Source organism: Martes martes, assembly GCF_963455335.1.
Source record: "Martes martes genome assembly, chromosome: 9".
NCBI lineage: Eukaryota > Metazoa > Chordata > Mammalia > Carnivora > Mustelidae > Martes > Martes martes.
The window spans coordinates 107,086,147-107,111,542 of NC_137896.1; the positions used below are offsets into that span (position 1 = coordinate 107,086,147).

Below are 25,396 nucleotides of genomic sequence, written 5' to 3' on the forward strand. Positions count from 1 at the left end.
AACGTTGGGCCAAGAGGTCCAGAAGATGGTTGCATGGCCTTCCTAATGCCTATTAACCCTTTCCCATGCTTGGTCTTATGGCTGGTTCCTTTAGTAGAGCTACACAACTGCAGTTTGTGATGATAAGGCAGGGAGATAGAAATTAATATCCAAAATGAAGAAGTTTGATGACAAAAAGGATAAACGTTTGGCAGATTTTTGTAGAATAAATTTGATTTCACTTATAACATTAAATTCAATTCTGAAATAAAGAGTGCATGTATCATCATTTCTTACATCTTCTTGTACTTTCTCTAATAATTTATAACTTTTGGAGATTGGGGAATGATTAGATATCCTAGTGTAGTCAGGATAGGCTGATTTGATATGTATATTTACACACACACACACACACACACACACACACTAAGTAAATAGGTCCATTCCAGAGAATAGTTCCAGAAGTTAGACAGGAATTGTTCACTGTGTACATGTAGTTGGACTTTGTCACACTGTTGGAAGTCTGTAAATATCTAACTTCTCTGAAAAAATGATTATTGCTTTAGTCATTTACAACTGCTCACCTGGCCTTAGTATTTCAGTCTTTGAGGACACAGCTGAGGTAGAAAAGAAAAAGCACTGTCATGAGCCCCAACTCCTTAGTAAAGAGAAATTAGATATGAGCATCATGTGGGGATATTTGTAAGCTGAGGAGCAGAGAGCTGGTTATGGGGCTCCAAAGGACCAGAACCAATCATCTGATCTCATTTCCACAGTGTTAACCCAAGAAAGCAAGACTAAATCATTTAGCATTAGGGGCTAGGAAATTTAGAGAATTGTAAGAAACTTCTACCTTTCTTCTCCTTCATACTAGGAAAGAACACTGATGTTCTTTGGCATATGTGGGTAGAAATAAAACTTGGTGGTTTTGATCAATAATTTTAAAAAGGGGGGTGGCACCTGGGTGACTCAGTGAGCTAGGTGTCCAACTCTGGATTTCAGCTCAGGTCATGATCTCAGGGTGGAGCCCACTTAAGATCCTCTCTTCCTCCCCTCTATCCCTTCCCACCCACCTCTACCTCTCTTAAAAAAAAAAAAAAAAAAAAAAGTTACAAACTAATTTCCTTCCAGAAGACCTAGAAAATTCCACCAAAACTAAACGATGTCCGTGACTTTAAAACTATGCATCTGTGTAAATTCATTGTTTCAAAAAACCTTAGTCAGAAATGTTCTTGGCCAGTGTTACTGGAAAAAAATTTTTTTCAAGGACAAACAAGGATTTAGGGGGCTCTGAGTATGTGGTAATACAGGAAGTGATTAAGCCTTTATTAATTAGAAGGTTAACATTAGATATATCTTCAGTCACCAGGTTTATGGGAAATTGAGATTTGCATAATATTTGTATTTGTCCTACAGTCTGCCAGTCACTCACAACCAGAGGACCCTAAAGCTAGAAGTGCTAACAGATGGATTATGGGAAAAATTCTTAACTGAATGCCTTGGTGTATGGGTGGAGTTTGAAAGTGGTGTAAATGGTATATTTTGTCAAAGTTGAAACTCAGCTTTGGAGGGATGAGAATCAGTATAGCATCATGACTCCCATCCCCCACCTTTCAAAACAGCTATTGCGAGGCCTCAGCTTCCATCTTTAGAAAGACAAATAAAACATGAACATTTTCCCCTTGTGATCTAGGTGGAAAATCTGACTAGCCTGAAAGTTTGATTCTAGGACATTGGGTGGGGTAAGATAAGAGTTTGATTTTATTTTGTGATGGTCTTATGCATTTATTACTTTAATAACAGTTTATTACAAAAATATTATGTTTGGAAATAAAGAGAATGAAGCCCCCAAAAAAGGACCCATCAGCCTATCACTCACAGATAACCGCTATTGATATTTTGATGTGTTTTACTTGTTTGTTCTAAATGAGTGAATTCCAGGGCACGGCTCAGACAATCCTACGGTTAAAGCATTTACCAAATAAATATATTTTTTCTTTTCTTATTATTGTGATCTGTGTTCTGCTTTTCCTTCTGCTGGTGATGATAAACCCCTGAGTCCTGAGTGCCTAAAATCATCCCATGGCCTTGGGCAGGGGAGCTGTGCATTGGGGGACCTCTCCAATCTTTCAGAACTATCCCATACCCCTCCTGGAAGAACAGAGTCCCAGTACAGAATTTTCTCAGTTGCCATTTTTCTGAAAGTGCAGCTTGTTAACCTCGCTTTCCTCTTCTCTATGTTCCTTCTCTTCTCTTTCCTCTTCCCCTTGTTCGTCAATTTCTATTCTTCTCTGTTTCAGCAAAACAATATCAGTCAAGGTAATTGATGATGAGGAGTATGAGAAAAACAAGACCTTCTTCCTTGAGATTGGAGAGCCCCGCCTGGTGGAGATGAGTGAGAAGAAAGGTGGGGGAGCTGCTCCAGGGCTGAGCCCAACAGCTTCTGCTGGCCTGTGCCACCCCTGGATGCCTGCACTCTTCAGACGTGGCTCACAACACACACATCCCTCCGCCTATGTAACAGGGCATAGATCTTAACCCCCCGGCCCCTAGGCCACAGCAGGCTCAGCCTGGGGCTCCATCAGCCAATTCTGACCACTCTGCACACGGCAGGTCTGAGAGACGAATTTTCAGGGCAGTCAACCCGGCCTCCATTTCCGGGAAGGGCGGGGCTGATGCTGGCCACGCCAAAATGGAGGCCACGCTCTGATTGCAGGGTACTTCCTGCCAGCTCATAGAAGCAGGAAGCATTTGTGAAAGCGGCCAACGAGGAGACAACGTCACGGGGGCCTCCTGAGAGTAGCCGCCATGCCCTGTTACATACTTGTGAGGCCCATGTGTTGCCAGTTCTCCCTTCCATAACATCACGGTAACATGCAGCTTGGTGAACCCCTAGCATGAGCGTGTGACTCCAACCATTTGTTTTGCCTTTGTCTTGTGTTCCCACAGGAAGATCATTACCATTAGAATATTTGACCGTGAGGAATATGAGAAAGAGTGCAGTTTCTCCCTTGTGCTTGAGGAACCAAAATGGATAAGAAGAGGAATGAAAGGTGTGAGAGTATACAAAGACATACCAGCGAGAAATTGTACTCTTCTCTCTCCGTGTCTCCTACTCTCACACTTAACTCTCTCCTCTTCCTCGGCTCCAAGTACTACTATCCTTTGTTTCCTTTGAAGCTTTAACAGTTTTATCTCCCTTCCCTGATTCACAAATGCACCAAACAAAGCCCATTCTCTTCAGGAAATGCCCCACTAACTTTGAGAGCAGATCGAAGAAAGACTAGAAGAGATTTCTGTAATTCAGAAGGGAGGATCTAAAAGCATGATTTCTGTGTTCAAGTATTTATGACTCAGGGATAGTTCTGGAATGTACTTCCCACTGCTAAATCTTCCCCTGAACGTTCGTGATAAAGACAATACCCACTAGTCCTGACAGATGAGTCCAATGGTAACTAATAGGAACTTTCGGAAGAATTCAGTAATTAGGCTTCTTCAGACAGCCCAGTTTTCCAAAAATATATATTTAATAAGAACGAAGGTCCTTGAAGAGTAGCGTTATCCACATTCTAGTGTTCATTTTGGCCCGAGATTTTTAATATCGTCAAAAATGACATTTAAAAGGGACCAGATGTAGGAAACTATAGTCATACAAATTTCCTTTAGTAGGAAGGATATGGTCCTTCAGGAAGAATTTGACCCTTGCTTACGGCCTAGCCAGCTTTATGCTCGTAAATGTTTTGATGCTTATAGAATTGACAAATTTCTAACATGTGTAGTAAAAAAAAAAGAGAGAGAGAGAGAGAGAAAGGAATAAACAGCAGTATTCTCATAGCTAGATATTTTTTAGTTGATTTGCACTTACATATTTTTAGGAAAATATTTGAACAAAGAAGCCAATTTCTTTGTCCTCTTTGATTTTATTTCTATTTTCTATGGCCTACTTTTGATAAGGAAGGACAGGAATTTTATACCGCCCTCAAAGATAATTTTTTATTCTGAATTATTACAAGGGCTTCCTGCAATTATCCTCTAATAGTGGCCATTTTAAAGGGATTGTGTAGTTATACATGTAAAATGAGCTTACTACACATTAATAGCTCTTACTCACTGCAACCAAACAATTGATGACTAGCATAGAAGATGATCAAATGGACCACTCTGTAAGAAATTCATACTTTTACACATAAGGAAAAATATTGAATATATAGGACTAATTCCTAAATAGACCCAACATTTGGAGGAATTTAATCTCACATTTGTAAGAACTCAGTGACTTCAGAGTCTATCAGAAAAAAGAAAGGAAAAAAAGTGTATGTCCCTGACCTGGTCATGTCCCAAATGGTACCAGGAGCCATTTGGAATGATGGAGAATGGAGCACTGGGGACCCATTTTAATGCGCCCTATTTAATATGCTTCATAGGCAGTAGGCAGAAGGAAAAGACACTAGAAAACAGCTGATTTCTTACAAAGATGGGATCAAAAATGCCTCATTAGCATACAGGAAAAAAAGCACTTACTTCTAAATGTATTCCTCCAAAACACTGTCTTCTATCTAAAGGAAGAGCATCTTGGATACAGCTCTTTCAATTGTCGTTTTAGTAAAATATGCCCTCATGTAAAAGCAAATTAAAATTCCTTGATAGCACTATCTGGTTTCACACCCTCCAAGTGGATTCTTGTCACTATAAATAAAATTACTGACTTGTTTTAGAAAGTATCCTCTAATGCCACTAGCCGTTAGCAGCGAAATGGGGCTGAAAACATAATTGTAGCATTCCCCACCGCTCCTAAAGAAATTTATATAATATGTTTAGCTAGGGAGCTTCCGCCAAAATAAAGTGCTGCAGTATAGTCTGGGTTTAAAGCACATAATCTGGAAATCAGATTATGGATACGATGCCCCCTCCCCACCACCTGCCTTGTCAGTTCCCACAAGAAATATTATGATGGCCCAGTTATAACACGCAGAAGTCATAGAGAAGGACACACAAATAAATGCTAATACCTGGCGCTCAGGTTTTGAGAATTTAAAAAACATAAGCGTCCCTTCAATGGCCAAGAAATACCATGCAAATAAAACCTTCAGGGACAGCTTTACCTTGGGCCAAAGTCTTCTTCAGAAAGGACAGCCAGATTGGAATTTCCTAAGATGTTTCATCTGTTTTCATTGAATGAAAGGTATAACACCTGAAATTTTGCATCACTTAAGAATTCAGTAGAATAGAAAAAGAAAAAAAAAAAAAAAAAAAAGAACTCAGTGGAATTCAGTGACTTCATAGCTCCTGGGCCATATTTACTGAGGAAGACTTACTCAAATGAAGTTAACAACTTCATAAAATGTTTCTACTCTCTTTGGTAAACTAGATATCTATATTATATAAGAATAGTCAGTAGAAATGTTTTATTAAATCCCAAGAAATAACAGCTAAGGGGAATTGTATCCATATCTAATCAGTCACACACATTTGCAAAAAATTCATGTTGGGATTGTTTATTGGAAAATATTCCCAGTGCCGCATTTCCTTGGGAAGCACCCAGGTTAGCGGTGGCTTCCTACCCACTGGAATCAGATCTGCCTGGATTTCTTTCTGCTGATATTCCTCTTACTTTCATTATTCATCTGGTCTCTTATTCTGTGTTGTCTTTGTCTGTTTCCTTCACAGCCCTGTTATTGAATGAGCTTGGTAAGCATTTCATTTCTTCCATTTCCTTTCCATTTCTCTAGGTGATTTTCCATGAATATCAGGTGATACAGTAGCTTTCTGACTTTTATCTCTATTGATAGACTGGCAAGACTGTTGTCTAGGGCCATTGGCCTCATTTTTGTGTAGGTTAGACAGTTAATATTCCATTTTTAGTTTAGTACAATCTCTTTAAAGACCAGTGATTGTTTAGGTATGCACGAGAATTAAATTTGTGCACTAAGTCCCATAATCTTAAAAGAATGAGTAGTAATTAAATCGTGAATGGATGTTTTCAAATTTTTCTTAATTGTAAATATAATTTGGCAAGTTGTTGTATCTTGGATGGGTGGCCAGGCAGTCCGATATCACTGGTATTTGTTATTTAGAATATAAATTAAATAAATTGTAACATTTATTATTTTTTTTTCTTTTTTAGGTGGCTTCACAATAACAGGTATGAATTTTTAAAGCTAATGATATTGAATTTTTTTTTTTTGGCTGTCTTCGCCTTATGTTGTTTACGTTTTTAAAAATTGTTTCTTATTTTTATTTGCTTTGAATGAAGGGAAATACCTGTATGGTAAGACAGATTTTTTTTTTTTAATGTTCTTCATTTTCCCCCAAACACCCTGGAAAATCCAACCCAAACCACACTTTATGTAACCTGTGTTAACGTTTAGCTGTGGCACATAGTGTGCTCTTGCTGATTTTACACACTTAACATTGTGCACATTAACAATGTGTGTGTTGTGTTGATGTACAAGCAAATTTGTATGGAGAACCTGTAACTGTTCATATTTTGATACTGGTTGATATGAAAATGTTCACACAGCACTGATGGTGTGCCATGCATTCTGCCAGATGTTGCAGGGTATCAGATTAGATAACACAATCGCTGGCCTCCAGGACACATGGGGATGGACATCCAGGACCAGGCTTGGGCTCCTAATGCTACGTGATGCCCTGTGAGCAGAGAGAGGGCAGAGCAGTCCCTTCCCCTCATCCCATGACATTAGTCTGAGCCCCTCTTTGAGGACTTTAGTTTGAGTGTTATTAACATGACCCCTAGAAGTGCATTACACCGTGCTCTATATGGACCCAAAGTGCCACTCAAAGAGTTTAAAACTCTCACATTCCTACTGGCGTCCAGCCTGTGTTGATCACATTACTTAACACAACTCTAAAGCTATTTTCCTATGTACAGAAGGAAGAAGGGGTCTCCTTCCAGTATCCTCCCTTTTGACTCCAAGTATGTTCCCCCCCACCCTTTCGGAATCATCTAGGCAGATTTAGAGAGAGAGAGAGAAATATCAGTGGTTGGTGTGATGTGTCTGAAACTACAGGTTGAAGATGTCTCCAAGGGCATCCTACTGGCCACAGCATTTGCCAATAGATTGTGCAGATAACACTACTGTCATTATTTTTTCTGCAATCAGCTGAACCAAAACATTTGAAGAAGGAAATATTCCTCAAAATTCCAATTTTGCTCAATCCTGTAGTAGGGGAGTTGGGGGTTAATTAAACCACTGTTCTTGTAAACTCGTGATCAGGTGGTTCCAACTTGATTCTGTCCAAAGTAGAACTTTCTAAAAATAAGCAGTTTCACAGGGGCTCTTGGCTCCTCACTGCTTCTCTCCAGACACAGCATCTAATGACGGAACCATCCACAGACTCTCAGAGACACAGAAATTGCAAAGGATAAAAATGTTAAACAGGACAAGTCCTCATATAGGATTTTTAAAATCTGAGCCATCCAAAGCTCTCCCAGGTCAAGTCTCCCTGACTGTGCACTGCTGAAGATGCTATTTTTGAATCCAATGCAGGAATTTCCATTTATTTTTTAAAAATTTATCTTCTTTTTCTCAACCCCTCATTTGAACTCACTGGAGTCTTGGAAATATACTGTTTCTGTCACCCAATAAGTTGGTTAACTTTGTGAGATTTGAGGGCTGTGGAAATTGGGGAAGGCAGCCTTCATGGCTTCTGAAATAATTAGAAAGAAGAAAGCCAACTGTTGTAGAAATATTGTAGTCTCTAACAGCACCTTCAGCCTTATGCAGCCTGATAATGAGATTTTCACCAAAAATCTTGGAGTATAGAATGCCTTGTTAAAATGCACTGATATATTTAGATATTTTTTCTATTTTTCTTATTGAATATGTCAGGATTTTGCTTCAATGGCTTTTCTTCCATATTATCACTTGAAGCATCTTCCCTTTTAATTATCTAAGTAATAACAGAATCCTAGTTTTCTTTTCTCAGAAATTGTTCTTATCATGTTCTAGAATATCTGTCCAGTAATGCCCAACATTTCCTGCCTCAGACACATCTTGCCTTCAAGAGAACAGAATCCCTTCTTCCAAAGAATTCTATCATTTCATGTACTTATTTCATTAAGTTCTTTCTTATGGCTTCAATTTGATATAATAGTTTTTCTATTGTTACCACCTCTTCCCAACCCTTGAAATTGATACAGTTAGAATAAGACAATGTTCTGGAAGCTCTCTGGGAATCTCTACCTTGGCCTGTTCTTCTCAGTGTATATCACCCTTCTTCTCCCAATCCAGGTCAGAATGCCTGGGATCCACTCTCTATAGATGCCCTGGGGAAGGTTCTAAAACTGGGGTCTACACAGTGAAAAGCAGCTCTAAGTCGAAAGAACTTTTCTTTGAAGTCAGTTTGAGGCTTTGAAGTCATGGCTTTGAGATGCAGGGGCAATAGAGAAGAATTAATCTAGCCCTCGGACTCTGCCTGCAGGTTTTATGGGGTCTTGTGCAGCTGAGTGTGAAAATCTAAATTTGAAGAAGGATATATGGAAATTGAAAAAGTCATTTGGTCCACAGCCCAATATATTTCAGAGATTTCATTAGTGGTGGACATTAAGTACTGGAGGTGATTCTGGAATTTACAAATCTTTACGTGATGCTCCTAGACCTTGCCTCATTGAAAGGCCCTTGTTGGAACCTATGATCTCATTGTCCCTTGACCTTTTTGGCATATAACATGATAACCCTCTATACATTATAGCTCATCAGAGTTTGTGAAGCATTTCATATGCATTATATCATTTAATCTTCAGCCTTATGGGTTAAGATTTTATTGTTCTCACTTATAGGGAAGAAATGAAGGTCGGAAGTGATTGATCAGTCCACCCCAAATCACCCATCCGGGATTCAGAGCCTGGCCCTCTGACTTTAAGTCCACAGCCATTTGATGAGTGTCCTAACCCCAGCACTTTCATCTCCTCCCTTTCAATCTCTTTATTCCCATGTTCATTTTAACCCCTTGGCAATCCAAAGCCCAAATGCTTCACAAATGCCATCAGTGTGTATTCCGGTCAAATGAAAAATGAGGGGGACCCCAGAAGGGGGAAACTAGAGCACATTAATTTGAGTTGTTTAATAAAACTAAGTATTCTGGTTCAATTTGGAAAGAAGAGAGGCACATCTGATTCCCCAAACAGACAGCCATATAGTTATATATCAAAAGTCAATATACTTCCTTAAAAGTTGCTTTCCCAAGTATATTATGCTCACCATATAATGGACTCGACATGGTACATGGCTTTTTAAGAAAACCGAAGTATGAAAATTTAAAACACTTTAATCACTCCAGTACCTACGGCAGAGGAACAAATCCCCTCCAACTTTAGCTTCATTTACAATTGAGGAAACTGAGTCTCAGAGAAGAGAAAAGCTCTACTCAAATTCAGATGGCAAGAATTTGAGGAGTTGGCACCAAGTCCCAACCTCATGATTTTTAGATATGTTGAAGGTAGCTCCTTGGTAGAAGCCAACAGCAGGTGGATTTGGCAGTCAACTGAACCAGAAGTTTAATGGAAACCCTAGGCCTTGGTAACCCAATAGTTGCTGAGATGATGGCATACCCTTGCAAAGCCTACCAGTGTATGAAACATTTCCCATTCAGATGCTCAGGAAATAAATAAGCATGTTCCCAGATGCTATGTTACTCCACCCTCAACAATCCTGTAATACGGATGGAGCAGGGGCTGCTATCCCTGTTTACATGTGGGAAAACTGGGTAAGTGGCCTGCTCAAGGCTATGTCGTTGGCATCCATAGGCTTCAAAACCAGGTTACCTGTCATCACACCAAGTGCTTTCCATTGTTTCATGAGGCCTCCGGAAGCAGTAACTTGAAGGACAAGGACACTCCCCTCCAGATGCCTGCAGGAACCTAGCTGCCGGAGTGTGTAGTTCACTCACATGACCTGGTTTGGCTCATAGCACACTTGACCCATTTATTTGCTCACTTCTGTGGCCTCCATTGGAGTGGCCTCTATCCACTCAGCCCCCAAACTAACACTGCTTGTGATGTGTGCATCTGTGTGTGATGTTTAGCTGACTAATTCCACAGAGTTCTGGTAACAAACCAACACCATCCATTCTGCTGATTTTCTGCCTGTCCTTTTCGCTAGGCCAACCTGTCTTCCGGAAAGTTCATGCTAGAGAACATCCGATTCCCTCTACCGTAATCACCATTGCAGGTACTCATTGCATCATGGTCCTTGAAAACCGCAGTTTACTAGCTTGAAGTTAACTATCTTCAAGTGTTCTTTAAGTCTTTAGACATTGAGGTAGCAGACTTTGGCCCTTGTCCCTACTAGAACGTTGCTAAATGATGCAGTGGCTTCTCTGACGTTCTGAATATGGTGGGTCGGCCACAAAACACAAGCCTATCCACGCAGGATGGGAGGCCTGGTAGAGGGAGCACCATGGGCCTGCAGAGGAGATTGGACACCATGACCTCTCCCTTTCACGTCTCAATATATTCCAGATTTCTTGCAAATCTGGCTTCTCACACATGGGTCTTTCATTCCAAGTATAATGAAGTTTCTTTAAAAGCAAGTTATATTTCTTTGCGGAACTTGCCTTTCTGGCCTCCAGGCAATATGCTAGCCACATATGCACGGATGATAGTGCATCTGTGGGGGTTCTCAAGAGGGAACATTGCCAAGGTGACCAGAGGATCCCACAATCATCCCACACCTACTGTAAACTTAGAGCCAGGTATCATCTCCAAGTCTGGATGACGACAGGGATATTCAATCCTCAGTCATCCCCATCACCATCACTGGCTGTGGCAGTAGAAACACTTCTCCACTCCTCATCCTCATGTCCCACTTCCCTACTTGATAATTATGATACCCAGACCTGACTGTAGACTTGTTCCAGAATATTCCTATTGGAAATAAATAAACCAGTCTCCTTAGGCTCTAACCAGAGAGGCCAGTCAGGAGCTGAAAACTGCTAAGAGGTCTCTACTCTCAGACTTGTTAGTGCAGATCTGAGGGAAGGATTAAAATAACCTTGAACGATTATCCCACTGCTGGCCTTGTACCCCTTTCCAAATCTGACATTGTTGGTTAAGATTAAAGATTGCCAGGACGTGAGAGAACAGCAACAGTAGCTCCTCAGGTGCAGATCTGCATGTGGGTTGTTCTGTTTTCTAATAGGGATTCTCCCTTTGAGCCCTTCACCTCTCACCGGGCTGCTGCTTCAAAAAGTAGCAGAGTCAGAAAGCATAAGAGGCCACTTTTTCAGACAACCCAGGTGTCTGTTTGCTTCTGTGATTTGTCATTTGCAAAATCAGCTACTGAAAAGAAGGGAGGTCCTCTACTGGTGGTTTTATCACGGGCTGGTTTTATGTCCTGTCAATACAGATTTTAACAGTGGGTATGAATTATCCATTGGTCTTTAGGTTGTGCTGGTTAGTGGAGACCCTGATGTTCTGTGATTGATTATCAGCTTCTCAGTTAAATATGGTGAATTCAAAAAAACATACATGTATCTGTATGGAGAGACAGAGAGAGAGAATGAATTTTCTGTCTGAGAAGCAAAATGAAAACCACAACATGTGGTCACTGGACATAACTAAGGAGGTGAAACTGACTCGGCCAGAATGAAATGGACAGCACTTGATCCAGCATTCAAAGTGAAAAGGAAACAAAACAAAAACAAGAATCAAAATAAAACAAAGTGAAAAAGAAACAAACATAATAGATGATCCAAAGGGGAAAAATGGTGTTAAACTACTTCCCCAATTAATAAAAGATATCTAAAGAAAGGACACTTTTTTAAAACACAGCCCCAGCTCTGTTCTTTGCCAGGATCAAAAATCTATACTGTAGATCCTAATTTATCAGGATTGTCGTAGAGCAACAATAGGATTTATCCAGTTGTCTCCTCTCCATTACCTGTAATTCTCTCTTAAATGCTCATGACATTTACTAAGTGAAAACAGCCCTGACACCTCCATGACATTATGCCTTTGTGCTTTGACTTCTGTCCACGTGGAATGCCCCCTCTTACTATACTACCTCCTCCCCAACCTTAGCACCACCTTTCCCTGGCAAGCTTCTCTGGAGGCTTCAATGCCAGTTTCAAGTACTTTTTCTTTCCTGAAGCCTTCCCTGACTCCCGAAGGCAGAGCAAGCTGCTTCCCCGCCCTGTTCCCTCAACCCTCACCTTGCTGCACTACAAGTTGTCCCATCTCTATGCCTCACTTCCCATGTGAACAATGAATAAAGGATCTCTATAGGCATAGAGCATATGTCAGGAACTAGTTACAGACACGATGGCACCAAACTAAGCATTTCTTCCTGATCAGAAGGATTGAGAGGTGGTTAAAACAGGAATAACCTTTTTAATCACTGTGATTTGATTTCATTTACTACCACGTCCATTTATCTAACACCATGTTCCAAATAATTTCATTTTGTGAAATGGGGCATTAAACAATGCTACCGCGTCACCTTTCTTTTGTAATATCCCCAGTTTTCTACTCAAATTGCCTTGAGCCCCATTTAAAGCAACTTGCCATTTGTAAGTAAATTACAGAAAAGGAAGCCATAATAAATATTCTCTCCCAGGGGTTTTGCAATTCAAATAATAAACCCAGTTGTTCTGGGGAGAAAAAAAAATTCATTTGATGTAAGTCTCTAAGACATCCATGTTCAGCCAAGGTTTTGAACAAAGACACTTAAATGTGACCTGCTGCTAAGAAACTACCAATAACCTTAACCTGGGTTCAAGGATCAGAAAGCCGTGAGAATCACAGTGTGATTGATTTGAGCACTGGGTGGCTTAGACATCACATTCCTCAGCCTCCCACTTCCATGGCTACACACACATAATTTCAAGGACAAATCCTGTGGACACCAGTTGGAACCCTTTGCCCTCTCTCGGGTCATAACTTCCCGAGCCTACTATAAAACACATTACTACTTGTACAGTTAAAATTAATTTCCTGGCACCTCTCCTTTGCATCTGCTAACTTTTAGCAGTTTCTGGCCAGTCTGAAATGACTTATTTTTAGTCTTCATCTAATTTCTTTGGGGCCCTGTAAAAACTGGGGATAGAAAAGCAGATTCTAAAATATTCCTTTAGGAAGAAACTATTGAGTACATACTAACAAATTAATTAATATGCTACATTCTGCTTCTGCCTTGAGTTGGTTTTGACACTTGTTATACAAAATGCTAGCAGTATTCCTAGCCCATCTGCTCTGGGTCCCAACCATGAACAACTAGCCTAGGAACCAGTTCTGTACAAAATTTGCTAGAGCCTCAAATGGAACCACCACCGTAGGGTCCTTAGCAGTGGGAAACCATGTCTTTGGAGGGGATGGGAGGTGTGGACTCCTACAGAGCTGATACCTAAATGCAAAATGCAAGAAGAGTGGGCTAGAAGTCTCTTTCTTTCTCATGTTTTTGTCAGTCAACAGAGTCCTACTGCAGGCAGTTTGCCTGGAAAGTTCTAGAAGCAAAGACATCAGGGCTGAGGTCTTTCCATACCACCCATACTTCCTTGGAGCTGAAGTACATTTGACTTGACTCTAAGGGGAAGTAGTATGTCTTGTTCCAGCATCCTGGGCCTGAAGGATAAGGAGGTAGAGTGATTATAGGAACAACATTTACCCTTCACATGTGTATGGCCTTTTCAGTCTGGGATTTATCCTAATGACCTTCACACAGAGAGGAGCCAACTGTGAGCTTCCCCTCATTAATGGACTCTCAAGTCCATTAACATTTTCTTAACACTCACTGGCCTTTCCTGCAGTGTCAGCTACATGGTGGTTCTGGAAATAATCATGCTCACATGGTGAGTAGTATTAACTCCTAAAGGCCTCACCTCTGCCCTCCCTGTTTACTTGAAGATGAACGTGGTCAAGGTCTTCCTAGCAAATTTGAACTTTCCATCAGAGAGAGGAAGCACTAGAGCACAGACATCTAAGTGAAATGGAATGGACATTTTGCTTCTTAAGTTGCAACAGAGGCTCTGGCTATCATCAGAATTTCCCTTCCACCAACTCAACTCATTGGCCCTGGGGGATTTTCTGTTGCCTCTAGAAAGTGGAGAGGAGAAGGCCAGAGTCCTCCATTCCTTGTGTCACTTTTCATGGTGGCTCCTTGGGTGACCTGCTAAAGGAATGTGTCTAAACAACCAGATGAACTAGCATCACAGGGGATGGCTAGATGACATCCTCAACATAGATGATGTATAGGCAGAGACTTTCTCAGTGACACGCATCTATGTGTGATTTTCCTAATCTGCACTTTGGCTTGTGCTGGGGTTGTGGATCACCCTCTCTACTTGCTGTCAACAAGCACGGCAGTGACATGCTGCGTGCCCTGCCCCGACCCTCAATCCAATTCTCCCCTCGACTGATGATCTCGCCCAAGGGACTTTTAGTGGGCCATCAGGGCTTCCTTCCTTCTTGGTTTTCTTGTAGCAGAATCCAGGGATTTCCAAAGAGGATTGAGCACACTGCTAACTTTCATGCTCTTCCCTTTCACAGAGGAATGTGATGACAAGCAACCGCTGACCAGCAAAGAGGAAGAGGAGAGGCGCATTGCAGAAATGGGGCGTCCCATTCTGGGGGAACACACCAAGCTGGAAGTGATCATTGAAGAGTCCTATGAATTCAAGGTATGCTTGCCAACACTGCCCACAGGGGAGGCCAGGCCCATCTTGGAACCAAGACTATTCATAATGTTAGCAAGTTCCAGAATCGGCTTATTAACCAAGAAGCTTTTCAGAGAAGAACTGGAATTGGAAAGTTGGTAGGGAACCAAGAGGTCCTGCAAACCAAACTGTATCAGGGGGTGGCATCTGTCCCTGCACAGAGTCAGGGGTTCCCCAAAGGGAGGATGTTGTCTGCGGGGATAGCAAGGAGGAAGCAAACGGGAATTCCAAGAGATTGTTCTGTGTGGAAGGACCAGGCTCTATTTAAAGAAGCAAATAAATTCATCAGAAGCAGAGCATTCACACTGCTGACAATTAGGAGGATTTTGTTCTGGAGAGGGGATGGTAAGCTCTCCCTATAACACACCCAGCCCACTGGGACAAATTCTCATTTATAGTTAGTCCTCCTCTTCAGATCCTAGGACCTATTAGCGCAGTCAACCTACCGAAGCTATACAGTGCCTATAACCAGAGAGTTTACAATTGAGCTGATAAAATTGGACTCCTGGTTCTCTGGATGATGAAAGTCGTTTTTCAGACGTCAAGCAGTTGGGCCTTAGGGTGAGCTTAGCATTTTGAAGTTAACTTCCCACCCATCTTAGCTGCTCCCTGTGCTCCCTGTCCCACCTTCCATCCCACCTCACCCACACAGCCCTGACATCTGACCCCAGGAGAGCCACACTTGATTTTGTAGTGGGACATGAAAAGGAACATCATTCTCTGGTTTTTCAGAACCACAAACCCAGATGGCAGATGTATTTTCCCCACTTATTTTTCAAAAAGAGGCTCTGCTTCTTTTTGCAAAACCAGAATGAGGATCCCAAAAGAGAGAAGCGGGCCAGGGACTTGGAAGCCTCGGTATTTTATCTGAGATGTTTCAGAACAGTGGCCTCTTCCTTTAGCTGGATCCATTCATTGTTTTTTAAAACTGGTCCACAAAGTGAGGTGCCTGATAGGAGATAGGTAGAAAGAAAAACATCTTTTGCCATTACAGTGGAATTTTTTTAAAAGATAAAAATGCAATGAAACTTCCCCCTTCGGGCTGCTGAAAAATCACTGTTTCTTTCACTCATTCCCATGGAAAGAAGGAGTAGGGGTAAAGACTGGACCAGTGTTTTCTAGGCAGACCCCAGCTATCAGAGCTCAGTTGTTCTTCGATCTAGAACCTGCCTCACTGCACACCTAAGACTGGCACACATACAGACACACACAGGTTTCCTGTGATCCCAGGGTACAGGTGACGCAGACTGTCTGTTTCTATGGACCAGCCTGTCCAGACATATCCAACCTCACTCTTCCTCATGAACCTTTTTCACCTGGAACCAGAGGCCTGGTGCAAGCTTGCCCCCACCCCCACCCCACCTCCCAGGGCTCTCGTGGTAAATAATTGTGTGTTCTCTCCCTTATGGAACAACCCTCAACCTTCTCCTTCCTTGCACCCATGACTAAGAGGAGCCATCACAGAAACTTTCTGGAGGAAGCATTGAGTTGGGCATGGCAGGGCACAGTCTCCCAGGCAGCAAAGTTTTCTTGGGTCCAAAGTTCTCTCTAGTAACAACTCCAGTGACCTGAACATTTGAAATTCCCCCCATCTCTTTATATAAGTTCACTTGTTCAGGGTTCTTATCATCCCAGAATAGCTTCCATAGACTGTTTCGTCTCACCTCCTGGAGGTTCATCAGTAGTTACTGTTAACACAAAAGGGAAGTTGGGAGCATGTCCCTGAGGTGCCCTCAAATATCAATTTTGATATTATATCATTCTTTTAAGACATTTTTTTTTTCCTAGACCAAAGCTGTTTTAAAAGACCTTTTTCAAGACTCTCAGAACTGCTTGAAGACCCAAATCTGAGTGATTCCTCACAATATCCCACTCTGCCTTTGCCCACTGGGTTCTTTACTAGGTTGTGACTAAGGGCTTGACTTTCCTAATACCCACTGCTGAGGGTGAGGTTACAATGATCGTTTCCAGCTCTAGGGCAGTGAGAGTTGATTATTGGCATATAGGAAACTTCCAGGTGAATATAGATGGACATGTCCAAGTTCAGGGATCTGAACTTCAAATTCATCTTCTTCAGCCCCCACTATCCCATAGTCCTCCAGGGTCAACATGAACTAAAGTTTATAATCTACCCTGGGTTTTTCATCCACATAAACTTTAACTTTCATTTATTTTAAAACTTCGTTCTTTAGAGTGATTTCTTGAGGCAAGCCTGTGTGTTGAACTATTAGAACAGCTTATCTCTTTCATTGTTTATCTGCCAGGTGATGGAATTCTCTGCCTTGGCATCAGAACGGAGAGGGTTCCTTTGGGGAGACCTGGTCCATGTTTCCATGACATTTAGGAAAGATCAAGGTCATTTCTTGTTACATTCTACACAGAACTTTGAACTGACATTGGTCAGGATACTCAGAGTGCTTGACGAAATGGGCCTGAGTCCAGAGAAAAAAGACATGCTTGTCATGTGCTTCAAGTTACCGTGGCCAAGAGCAGTGACACTAGAGCTATTATCAGGGACACTTGCAGTTTGAGACAGGGGCTCGGGGTGGAAGGTCGCCACCCTGAGGAAGGAGCAGAGCAAAGAAGGATGTTGAAAATACAGAATGGGCCAGTTGGAGATGGGCCCTTCGGTGCTTATTATCATCTCCGCGTTCAGAAGACCCTTGTTGAACGAACCCAGGTGCCATTCTGATTGAGCTTTGGCCTCCCATAGAGGCTGTTTGGGTCTCGTTTTCCTGACTCCCAGTGAGCGGATAACTTGCTCTCTTCCCAAACCATAGACCGTTCAGGTCCATTGCATTTAGGCATGTACAGAGTTTGACCTCAGACAAATAATATGTGTTTTCTGCCTCTTTGCAATTAGTGGGAAATCGAGGATGCTCTGACAGTAAGTGTGGATGTGTGGTAGACTAGTCCATGTGGTAGTTTCTCTGGGAAGAGTGGCCTCATGCCCCGGAAGTGACCCTTTTCCCTCTAGTCGCTATGGTTTGTGGTAGCGCTTTGGGTGCACCTGCTTGCTTAGTTTTCCTGTGACCGTTTGGCTGTTCCTGTTGTTACCTTAACTGACATTTAGAAAGCTAGAGAGTGCTAATTGTATAAAACCAAGTGCTAAAAAAAAAAAAAAAAAAAAAATCTAAAGAGAAAATAGTCTAAAGAGAAAAGTAAAGCATGGGGAAATTCAGTGCGACGCCAGTGGCTATGGGCCCGAAACCCTATGAATTCACCTGTTCCTGTCTCGTCTTTTCTTGCCTGCAACAGAAGCAGAGCTAGAGTGAATTCTCTAACAGCTGCCAGGCTGACAACAATCAGTAGCCAAAGAAAAATCTCTTTATTGATGATCATGCAGCAGCAGTCTTGGGGCTCTGCTGTCTGGCTGCAGTTCATTGACAAACAAAAGTACAATAATAACAGTTTTTAGTTCCATAATCTCTCCGCCAGTTGCAGCGATTCAGAGATATGCAATGCTGGGCGGGTCATAGAGTAATTCCTTTGCAGGCAGCATCCTACCGATGAAGCCAGCAGAAAAGCAAGTCCAGGAAGCATTCAAGGGGAAGGGCATGGGGTTTTGCAGCATCTGCTGTTCTAAACACTGAAGCCATTCTTCCCTGGCCATTAGGCAGTGAAGGAGGCTCGTATCTGCTATGGAGAGATTTCTATTTCAGAAGGGCTCCAAGCAAGGACTCTGCTTGTTTGCATAATCACGACAGTGTTTGATGTCAATACTGTCAGTCCTGAGCCTAACATCCGCCATCCTACGTGTAGCTCTGGGGTTTCAGAATCAACAAGGCCTTAGATTTCCCATGGCCTTAACCAACTCGGCAGTTATTATCTTATTCTTTCCAACCTTTCTAGAGTACCGTGGACAAACTTATTAAGAAGACAAACTTAGCCCTTGTGGTTGGGACAAACAGCTGGAGAGAGCAGTTTATTGAAGCCATCACTGTCAGTGCTGGTGAGTGCCTTTTTCTGCATGCTATAAATTACAAGGGCCCAGCCTTGTGCTTGCTTTTCCTACTGTGACCACTTGGTCTGTGTCAAAGCACCGGAGAACTTCCAGGGTAAAATGAAAAGAGAAATAAATGTATTTGTAGCATACCTGCACATTTCGGAGACTGATTTAGACTTTCTAGATGAAGCAAATGTCTTCAAACGTGGCATTCTTCTCCATCCGCATTGTGTCTTTCTTTCTGGAAATAGACGAGATAAATTTAAAGGCTTTTGTGCCTCTACTTCACAGATAGCCAATCACGGGGCTTTGTCTGGAAAATTCCCTGAGGGCAGAAGAAGTGGCCAAGGGAAGGTCACAGAGGAGGCAGGAAGCTCCCAGGTGGGATAAGGGGACCTGAAGACCCTTCGCCACTCCCATCATTTTACACTCTCTTCAACAACATCTGACAAATAAGCATTTGCACGGTAGAATCACCTTCTGTTTCTTCTTTTACAAGCAAAGTGCAGAGTCTTATATAGGAAAATCCTACAAAAATGAAGTTGTTTTCCAACTCAAGGAGTCAGAGACCCGAGGGAATTAAATATAGAAAGAAGCGTCTTTTTGCTGGATTGTCAAGCCTTGTCCACTGTCTGGGTGATTTTTTAAAGATAGAGGAAAGTCCCTCTCCAAGATATATGGAAGCAACACGGTTATGGACTCCCCCTGCGCCCTAGTTCTTCTCCTTCATCTCTCCTGGTTCTTTCTAACATTCCCCACCGGTTCATCGTCTACTGTTGCCACTAATGAACAGAACTAGAATTTTTTAAATAGGCAGTCCCACCGTAAAGTATGGAGCCAGCATCCCTGGTGGATGGTCCATGACTCCAAACACAACCCCCCCCCCTTTCCAGTCTGCCACAGGACAATGTGACGGATCTCTGAAGTGCTGTGGGAGCAGAGGGTGGTGAGATTTTCATGCCTCTTTACTATCAGTGTTGTCTATAATCACACTTTGGTTTCTTGAGATTGAGTGTACAGGGAAATTTATGAACATTAAATGGTGGGAAACTGCTTGGAGAAAAGATTTGGAATTTACATGCAAATTCTACTTGGGGGGGGGGAACCCCCTATCTCCATCCCTCTGGGCTGCCATTGCCAAATACCAGTGAGTGGGCAGTGATCACAGCTCGAGAGGCTGGGAAAATCCAAGGTCAAGACACTGACAGATTTGGGGTCTGGCAAGAGCCCACTTCCTGGTTCATTGACAGCTGTCTTCTTACTGCATCCTTGCATGGAGGAGTGAGCAAGAGAGCTCTAAGGTCTTTTTTATAAGGATACCGATCGCATCCATAGGGCTTTGTCCTCATGGCCTAATCACTTCCCAAGGGCCCTACCTCCTAATACCATCATATTGGAGACTAGGTTTCAACATATGAATTTGGGGGTCATGTGGGGTGGGGGGAGTCACAAATGATCTATAGCACTCCCTCATTATGGCTTGTGTTTTTCTAGAAATCAAACATTAGTATCTGAGGCGGGAGCTATACTCCATCTTCACAGAGACAAAAACTAAAAGGACAAACCTGGCTGGAATAAGAAACTGCTGAGGAGGCCAGTTGAAAACATTAAAAATAATAAAATTGTTTTATGAGCTTTGATATACCAGAATCGGAACATTAAAAACATTAAAAGCAACATAAACTTTAATGAACCATTCCCAGTGGTTCCCAGGTCTCCTTGGGCTGCAGATGTATGAGCGCTTATATAATGGTCACAAGCTGGAGATCATTAATTCACGTTTCTATATGTCAGTCGTTGTTCTTGGCGGAAGAGATACGACAGTGCGCGGAACAGACAGGCCACCCTACCCAAGTGGAGCGTGTGTTCTGCTGAAGGAGATCCAAATAAGGCAGATAAAGGAAAAAAGTGGATGTATGATGGGGAGCTTTGTCGTGGAGAACAGCAGGAGACAAGGAGGGTGTGCAGCAGCTGCACTGGGCTGTGGCCGAGAAGACACCATCAACAGACACATTTACGATGCGGTTTGTTTTCTAGCAGTGGAGTGGGTTTGTGTGGCTTTATTCACACATTCTTGTAACTCCCAGGGACCAGAGCAAATATTTTATGGCCACTCCTTGGCAGCAGCAACAGGGAGAGAGATTCTGCCAGACACAAGACCAACGTTGTGATCTTGGTCAGAATAGGTGTCGAGTGAAACAATGAAAAAGATGCTAATACCCCCTTACTTGAAAGGGGCAGATTCGGGTTTGATGACACTTTCATATATAATGTTGAATTAAATCCTCCCCAAATAGTGGGTGAGAGGTGTTATGATTATCCTTATCTTCTAGAATCTGAGCATCTGTGAGGCAGTATTGGCTTTGGAACAGTGCTCATAGCCCCAGTCTACCAAAGACCAGTCCAATGGGCTGTCTATTCCCTTAATAGAGAGAGAGGATTCAAACTGAGGGAAATTGGTCCCCACCTCTGTCTCCTTGAGGGACGCCGGTCTTGTCCACCTCTCTGGTACCCCTGTTTCAGACCTCTCTGGATGGGATAAGTTCCTGCCCAAATCCTCTGAAGTAATGTTTTAAGGAAGGAAATGTAAAACCTCTCAAGTGTTCTTATTTATCATGTGGTATGTTGTGTTTCAAGTTTCTAAATGATTGCTTGGGAATGACACAAAATTGCTCAAAAATTTGCAGGCTGCTGGGTAAATTGACCTTATTTACAATTTTGAGACAAAATATTAGAAAAGCAAACCCATATTTTATGGGCACTAAATTACGTGAAGGGCAGTTAGAGAGCTCAATATTTGTCATTATGATTAAATTTAAGTGTCTAAAGAATGTTAATATTCTTTAGTTGTTAAATGGACAATAAAATTTGTAAAGCAGCATTTATTGAAAACAGACTTTCATTGGATTTTAAGATTTCATGGTTAAAGAGTTGAGAATCAGAGCCGTTTGCCTTATTAAAAATATTAAATTGCTTTTAAACAGCCCTACTGAGAGGTTTTTTCCTATGCAATTTTCTGTGCAAAATTGAGTCTATATATCTTGCTAAACAAAAATAATAATTTTGGAAATAGGATTTTGCTCCTGTGTCTCACTGATTATATTTAAGTTAGTTTCAAGTTAACCCCCCCGGCAGCCTTTTTGTTCCCCTGCTTTTCCTGAACTTCATAGCTCAGTATCTGGGCCTCTGATGACCGGTCTGTTTCTAGGAACCAAGTTTGTAGAATCTAACATTTGAAGAGTTCAAGGATTCATGAGACTTGAGAGATTAGGTGGGGATTCAATGGTCCTTTTCTGGAGGTTCTTCTTCTGTGGCCTCCGGGGTGGAGTGCCAGGAGCGGGGGCCAGCAGCTGGTTAGGCGGCTGTCAGACGCTTGCAAGGCCTGTCCAGTACCATCAGGTGCTTCTCAGACGTGTCAGCAGATTCTGTGAGAAGTGAGGCTAGCATTCAGTGCGTGTCCAGTTTGAATTGTCCCCAAGTCCTCCTTTAAAAAAAAAATATATATATTTATTTTAGAAGGGAGAGAGAGCACGCACGTGCACATGCAGGAGTGGGGCGGGGGGGGGGGTGGGCAGAGGGAGAGAGACTCTCAAGCAGACTCCACCCTGAGCACAGAGCCCGATGCAGGGCTTCATCTCACGACCCCGAGATCATGACCTGAGCCAAAACCAAGGGTCAGATGATCAACCAACTGAGCCACCCAGGCACCCTCTCCCCAACCACCCCACAAGTTCTTCTTCTTCCTAGTGTCTCCACCCAGGCAGAATGGAGGGATGACCTTAAGAAATTGTTTACCAGTTGGGATGTAGAAGAGAAATGGATATGTCAAGGAAACAGGGCAAACATTAGCTGAGTAAAGAGAACCAGATGCCAATGTTGCCAGTACCATAACCACCATAGTATTGTTCCTCACAACAGTCTTGGGCTGTGGCGAGGTGAAGAACAATGGTTGCAAGCCTGGCTCTGGAGTCAGTTGTGTGTTTGTGTCCCAGACCTCCAGAAACTCTCTGGGTGACTCAGGACGGATTACCTCCCCTCTCAATCTCTGTTCCCTCAAATGCAAAGCAGAGATAGCTTCTCCTCACCCATGGAGTTGCCGTAAGTATCAATCAAGGCAATTCCTATTTTCATGAGGGCTGTCTGTACATTTAGATACCACAAATGGCTCTTTGGGAGGCCAATCTTATTGAAGAATCTACAATAAAAGATAACCAAATTTTGTGTGAATAGAGTCAATTCAGCTTAATTACTAAAATGACTAAGTGACTAAACACACTGCTTTTCCCTTTTTTTATAGTGAGAGTCACACACACATTTTATAGGTAAAAAACAGAGATTCAGAAAAACAACATAACTTGCTCAAAAGGCAAAGCTGGTAAAGGGCAGCACAGGTCAGCCCAGGATTCTCTCCAGTGTGAAGCGTGCTCACCTGCCGTAGCTGGGGGCTGCATACACACACGGACACACACGTAGAACACACATATGCCCACGTACTCTGATACACACAGACATGCATGTGTGCATGCAAACACACATGGACATAGCGATACACATACCCAGACATGTGTGTGCACACATGGACCCACACAACACACGTACAGAGACCCACACGTCATCTTATATAGCAGGTTATCTTTAGTCATTTGGACCATTGAGCCACAGCTTAAAATATGAGGGCTTTTTTCCTTTAATATTCATTAAGTCTCCGTAAGCCTCCTTCACAGGTCCCCACGGAAAATACCAGCCAGTTCGCTAAAGAACAAAGGAAGCCTTTGTTTGCCTCCTGTATCCATAGGCTTCTCCTGCCGAGTAATTTGTGTTATTCTTTAACGAAAGTCAACACACGGCCCTATCTTTTCCCTCATAATTTTAGGGACCCAGTACTAAAGGTTTTTCTGAAATTCTTTTACTACTTCTGACATAGAGTTTGCCTATCTGACAGAGTATCTGTTGGCATTCTCATATTGAACACTTCAAAGTGGCAAAAAAATAAAAAAATAAAAGTAAAAGCCTTTTTGTAGTCTTGGTTCTGTCTTTGACCAACTGTAGAACCTTGACCAAGTATTTCACCTTCCTGAATTTTCATTTTAGCAACGGCAGAACGACAGGGTTGGACAAGGCAGGTTCTAAGATCCCACCTAGGATTGAAATTTGAGAGTTCTCAGTGGCCAGTATCGTTCTGCAGGATCCCTGATGACAGCCTGATTTGGGCACGGACACGCCTACTCTTCCCACCCACCCAGCTTGCTTCCCTTAGGTACTGAGCACCATAGGGGCATATGCTCCACATCTATTTGCCTAGAAGGAAAGGGATGGGAGGATAGTTTTCAAAGTGTAGCCTCAAAAAAAAAAAACAAAAAACTAAGTAAGATGATGCTTCGAAAGTGCCTAATTTTCTTCTCCTTAATGGGAAATCAGGAATGCCTGTGAAATCCTTCACAGTAGAAGGCCAGACGTTCAACACTAGGCTAGACTGGCACAGGCGGCTGGCCTGTCCACACTCACCGTACTTCACGGGAGATCACAGCCAGAGACTGACCCCACGCATGATGAGAGTATGCTCTCCTGAGTCGAGAAAACCCGTGTGGAGGCTAGTTCGGTCTGGGGGATACTTGTTGTCATCAGCTCATCATCCACGCATGCTATGTGGAGAAATAAGTGCTATCAATTAAATTGAATTATTTAATAGCAAAAACTGTCAACTCAATGGTGCCCCCAGACAATAATTCACTAGAAAATACTGTCAGCCTGAAGACTGACCCGCTCCAGGAGCCAAAATAATAAGTAATAAAAATGGTGACTCTAATGAGGTTCATGGGATTGCCATGCAACCGGGTCTTAGCAGGAATCTTTCCGGCATCTTCTCTATTATTGAACATCATTACGGAGGAGACACTCTTGTCACTTAATGTGGTAACCCTGGGTCATTTGAAAATCCCATTTAAGCAGTTAGAAAAAGTGCTGCTGGGTCAGGTTTGGCACAGCCTCAGCATAACTAGAAGACAGGGAAGGAAGGAAGGGAGGGTAAGGAAAGTGGAGGGAGAAGGTGCTGGAAGTTAGTAAGAGTTTTCATTTTGCCCTGTTTTCTGTGTGACTGTACAGATTTCTAACTATCCTTTATCTAAAAATCATAAGCTGACTTTTCCATTTCATGAACAAGGGTGCTGTTTTCATGCTGGTTCAGTAAGTACAACAGCCTTAAAGAAAGTCTGTCAAAGACCTGTGTGTGAAATGATGGCTCACGTTCTGCTCCAATAATGTTCTCATTTATTGACTGCCTTCTACATGGCTAGTGTTCTATTTATATTATTTTTATCCTTAAAACAGCTATACCCTGAGGTAAGTTTTTTTGGTTTTGTTTTGTTTTATTTTATTTCCTGACTTGATAACTCTGAGGCACAGGGTGCTTACATGTACATGTTTAGTTAGAGTCACACAACTAGCAAGTGACCAGCTAGAAGGAAGCCCCATCAGTGTGATTCCACAGCTGGTAAGCTTTTAGCAAAACCCTGGCTGTCCCTCCTGTGATCATAATTCAGGTCCTAAGTGGCCAGATTTCAAACGCATTAATTCAGGAGAAAGGGACAACGCTGATGAGTCCTTCCCTCTCAGCTACACCTGGTGAAGTTGAGGGTTTGGAACTGAGTGTGAAAGCACTGGACAGAGGTGCAGAAGGACCAGAAGGAAAGTGAATTGTGGAAAGTGGACAGGATCGGTCAACTGCAAGGTTAATCCCATCATGAGGAACCCAGAAGCACTTCCAGATTCTTTTCGCGATCTTGAAACTGTATTTGTATC

General features: G+C 42.4%; 1 protein-coding gene across 2 annotated transcripts in view; it reads left to right on the plus strand.

Annotated features, from left to right (window-relative positions):
- Positions 1–25,396, plus strand: part of SLC8A1 (solute carrier family 8 member A1) — a gene marked incomplete at its 5' end in the record, with an annotated part of 323,496 nt that overhangs the window by 258,217 nt on the left and 39,883 nt on the right. Inside the window, 7 exons of one of the 2 annotated variants that reach the window (XM_080813957.1) lie at positions 2,280–2,386; positions 5,647–5,667; positions 6,104–6,121; positions 6,233–6,247; positions 10,104–10,172; positions 14,486–14,616; positions 18,505–18,604. In XM_080813957.1, the coding sequence (XP_080670083.1) occupies positions 2,280–2,386; positions 5,647–5,667; positions 6,104–6,121; positions 6,233–6,247; positions 10,104–10,172; positions 14,486–14,616; positions 18,505–18,604 (461 nt within the window). Of the gene's footprint in view, positions 1–2,279; positions 2,387–2,928; positions 3,033–5,646; positions 5,668–6,103; positions 6,122–6,232; positions 6,248–10,103; positions 10,173–14,485; positions 14,617–18,504; positions 18,605–25,396 lie in introns of both variants that reach the window. The other variant, XM_080813958.1, reaches the window with a different exon arrangement.